At 56.8% G+C, this 4,163-nt stretch overlaps 1 protein-coding gene across 1 annotated transcript in view; it reads left to right on the plus strand.

Moving 5' to 3' along the window:
- DMTN (dematin actin binding protein) overlaps positions 1-3,662 on the plus strand; it is a 25,830-nt gene extending 22,168 nt beyond the window's left edge. The window contains exons 8-13 of the mRNA XM_011968778.1: positions 1,325-1,389; positions 1,558-1,606; positions 1,764-1,771; positions 1,951-2,016; positions 2,258-2,338; positions 2,490-3,662. Coding sequence (XP_011824168.1) covers positions 1,325-1,389; positions 1,558-1,606; positions 1,764-1,771; positions 1,951-2,016; positions 2,258-2,338; positions 2,490-2,603 — 383 coding nt within the window. The 3' untranslated portion in view covers positions 2,604-3,662. The remainder of the gene's footprint in view (positions 1-1,324; positions 1,390-1,557; positions 1,607-1,763; positions 1,772-1,950; positions 2,017-2,257; positions 2,339-2,489) is intronic.
- Positions 3,663-4,163: the final 501 nt, after the last annotated feature.

A 4,163-nucleotide genomic window follows, 5' to 3' on the forward strand; every position in this document is an offset into this window, starting at 1 on the left:
TTTGTCTGTTTCTGTTTTTGTTTTTTTGAGATGGAGTCTCGCCCTGTCGCCCCAGGCTGAAGTGCAGTGGCATGATCTTGGCTCACTGCAAGCTCCGCCTCCCAGGTTCACGCCATTCTCCTGCTCAGAGTAGTTGGGACTACAGGCGCCCGCCACTATGCCTGGCTAATTTGTTTTTGTATTTTTAGTAGAGACAGGATTTCACCGTGTTAGCCACGATGGTCTCGATCTCCTGACCTCATGATCCACCCACATTGGCCTCCCAAAGTGCTGGGATTACAGGTGTGAGCCACAGAGCCCGGCATAATGTCAGACTTTTAAAATTTACTTAGTTGGCTCACGCCTGTAATCTCAGCACTTTGGGAAGCCAAGGTGGGAGGATTGCTTGAGCCCAGGAGTTCAAGACCAGCCTGGGTACCATAGTGAGGCCTGGTTTCTACAAAAAAAAAAAATTAGCTGGGTTTGATGGTGTATGCCCCTAGTCCCAGCTACTGAGGAGGCTGAGATGGGAGAATCACTTGAGCCTGGGAGGTTGAGGCTACAGTTAAGCTATAATCACACCACTGTACTTCAGCCTGGGTGACAGACTGAGACCCTATCTCAAAAATAAATAAATAAACAAATATGAGTACTAGCTGAGCAGGTGGCCCGTGCCTGTAGCCCCAGTACTAGGGAGGCAAAGGCAGGAGGATCACTTGAGTCCAAGAGTTCAGGTTCAGCCTGGGCAACATAGTGAGACCCTATCTCTATCAAAAATTTGTGGCCAGGTGCAGTGTATTTTTTCATAGAGACAGGGTTTCTCCATGTTGGTTAGGGTAGTCTTGAACTCCGAGCCTCAGGTGATCTGCCCACCTTGGCCTCCCAAAGTGCTGGGATTACAGGCATGAGCCACCATGCCTGGCCAAAAAATATATATATATATTTTTTAGATTTGATTACTAACATTGTTAATAATATTATAATAATGTAATTATTGTGATTCGATTTTAGATTTCTTTGTGTATCCCAGAGGTTCATTTTCTGATGTGAGCCTTGGCTCCGGCTGACTCAATTTTCACATCAGGCATTGGGCCCAATTGTATATTTGGGCCACTTCTAGTTGGAGAGAAGAGGGATGGTGGTAGAGACAACTGAGAATCGCCGGCACTGTATTGCTTGCTGAGGGTGACCAGTCGGAGCTGGGAGCTAGCAGAAGCCCGGCAGGTTCCCTCCAGCGTGACCCCTTCCTGCCCTGCCCCAGGTGTGGAAGGCCAGTGAGGGAGCTCTCTCAGAAAGGGCTGTCAGGGCCAAAGGAACTGAACCAGGACCTTTTGCTCTCTTCCAGCCTTGCACCAGGGAACGTCTAAATCTTCCTCTCTCCCCGCCTACGGCAGGACCACCCTGAGCCGGGTAAGGCCTCAGGACCGGAGATATAGACTATGTGGGAGGGGCGTGCCTATGGGGGTGCTGAGGGACTGAGCCACTTGGGTACCCTCAGGGAGCGGGGAGGCCCCCAAAGTGAAGGGGACCAAAGGCGAATATCCCCAACTGCCTCTGATTCCTTTGTGTCCTTTCTAGTTACAGTCCACAGAGTTCAGCCCATCAGGGAGTGAAACTGGAAGCCCAGGTGAGAAGTGGGCCCTGGTGCCGGCATCTGGGGAAGGGACTTACGTAGGTTCCTGGGCATCCGGGGTCTGGGCTGTGGGCAGGGGTCCGGTGAGGTCAGATGTGTTGGCCTGCTGACCTCAGAGCTGCCTCTGAACCATACCCCTTCTCTCCCACAGGCCTGCAGGTGAGTGCCTCCTGGAGGGGAACAGGCGGAGCACCAGGAGCCGGGTCCTGGTGCCTGGAAGTGTCAGGGGAAGGGGGGTGTGGGGCCACAGAGTTGCCCGGTGAAGAAGAAGAAGTCGGGGTAAGGCTGGGAAGGTCTCCCTGCCCCACTCTGGCTCACTGCGGCTTTGGTCTCCCCAGAACGGAGAGGGCCAGAGGGGGAGGATGGACCGGGGGAACTCCCTGCCCTGTGTGCTGGAGCAGAAGGTGAGGGGCAGGGGACCCAAGCGCCTATAGCGGGGCGGGAGGCTGGGGAGATGCCAGGCAAGTGGAATGCGCTGCGGGGTCTTCCTGGTGTCGAAGATGGGAGGGATGGCAGGGAAGTTGGGGGAGACAGAGGGCAAGATGGCATGAACCCCAGTGGCCTCTGCAGGTAGATGTGGGGGGCCTAGGGAGTCAAAGGACAAGACATTCTATGAACCTAAGATTGCCCCTCCCCCACTCCCAGATCTATCCCTACGAAATGCTAGTGGTGACCAACAAGGGACGAACCAAGCTGCCACCAGGGGTGGATCGGATGCGGCTTGAGGTAGGCAAGGAAGATGCCCTGGATGGGTGCGGGGCTGTCCACGGGCACTCTCCTGCCTGGGAGAACACCCGGGGCCTCTTTGAGTGAGTGTCCCCTAGGTCACTGGGCACAGCCCCCACCCCACGCTGAGCTGCCCGATTCCCCCATGCAGAGGCATCTGTCTGCCGAGGACTTCTCAAGGGTATTTGCCATGTCCCCCGAAGAGTTTGGCAAGCTGGCTCTGTGGAAGCGGAATGAGCTCAAGAAGAAGGCCTCTCTGTTCTGATGGCCCCCACCTGCTCCGGGACGGCCCCCTTACCCCTGCTGCTTCAGGGCTCTTCCCCGGCGGGTTGGGAGGGGCAGGAGGTGGCGTGGAAGTAGGGTGGGCTCCTTTCCTCAGGTAGAGGGGGGGCCAAGACCTCTGCAATGCCGGGCAGTGAGCTATGGACTTTCTTCCCCCTCACAAGCCTGGGGCCCTCCTGCTCTCGTCCCTGACCCTCCCTGCACAGGGCAAAGCCAGTCGGGGTTCCGGCACACAGAGTTCATGTTTGCACCGTCTCCCCGCCCCTCACCCCAGAGGGTGAGGAGGAATGAGGGGCATTGGTGGTTAGGCCTGTTGGCTGTCTTGAACAGCTGGAGGGAAGATGCAGGGGTGGGAAGCGGCCAGGCAGAAAGAGCTCCAGGCTCTCGTGTCGCCCACCCATCCCTCCCACACTCACTCCTGACAGCTTTCCTGCACTGCAGCCTCCTGCTCCTCTGATTCTAGTGGGAACAGGCCCCAGCTCAGCCTCTAGCAGGGAGGTCGCCTCCCAATTTCAGCTTGCCCTGACCTCTGCTCGCAACCCCCGAGCTTCAAAGCCTCTTGCTCCAGCCCTGCGGCTTCCCCAGAAGCCTGGGCTGAGGGTGGAGATGCCGCCTACACATGACCCTGGCCCTCCACCTGCCTCCGGGCCACGAAATGGGAATTCCAGCACCACGCCAGGCACCGGGCAGAAGCTGGGCCTTCCGCCTCCCTTGGATGGGGTCAAGAGGCCAGGCCTGGCACATTTTGGAGTGTCCTGGCTACCAGCTCTCACCCACACCCACGCACCCCCCACACACTATGCTCTCTCAAGAATGTAATTTATTGGGGCCCCCCCAGCTGCTTTCCTCACCTGCCTCTGCCCTACCTTACACCCCCAGCTTGACTTCTTTCCAGTCCACGTGTGTATATAATGATATCTATATTTTTGCCCAGGTCTGGGTATTGCTTCTGCCCAGACCCTGGCATCCCTTTCCACTGTGTGTGTGACCATGCTGGGGGAGGGGACTCTGCTTGGAATTAAAAGGTTGCATTGGGTCCCTACATCTGTCTTTTCCTTATGAGCCACCAGACCTGGGTGAACGAGACAAGCCATATCAGGTGGAGGGAAGCCCTGGGAGTCAGGGTTCCAACGCAGGGGCCACCTAGGGCTGGAGGGGTGGAGACGCAGTCCCTCAGTACTCTTCCTCCAAGCCCAGGCCCAGAAGCAGGGGCCGTCTAGAAGGACCTGTCTGCCTCTCCTTCAGGGACTCTGTGATAGGGGCAGGAGCCCTTGAGTTTGGGGCCAGAGGGAACTCACACCTCAGGGAGGGTCTGGTAGAGAACTGGCTGGGAGGAAAGACTGCCCTAGCCCTCCACCAAATCCCGACGTGCTCGTGTTGGTGGCCAAGCTCAACATCGGACATGGTTGTCCCTCCCAAGGGGCAGGGTGCTCATGGTTCAATGGGGAGGCCAAACACAGAAAAGGTCAGCAGATGTGAATGTGTGGTGAGCTGATCCCCAAGAGTCAGGCAGGGGCAACTAAGGAATGGAGAAATGGCAGTT

Source organism: Mandrillus leucophaeus, unplaced genomic scaffold (assembly GCF_000951045.1).
Source record: "Mandrillus leucophaeus isolate KB7577 unplaced genomic scaffold, Mleu.le_1.0 Scaffold86, whole genome shotgun sequence".
NCBI lineage: Eukaryota > Metazoa > Chordata > Mammalia > Primates > Cercopithecidae > Mandrillus > Mandrillus leucophaeus.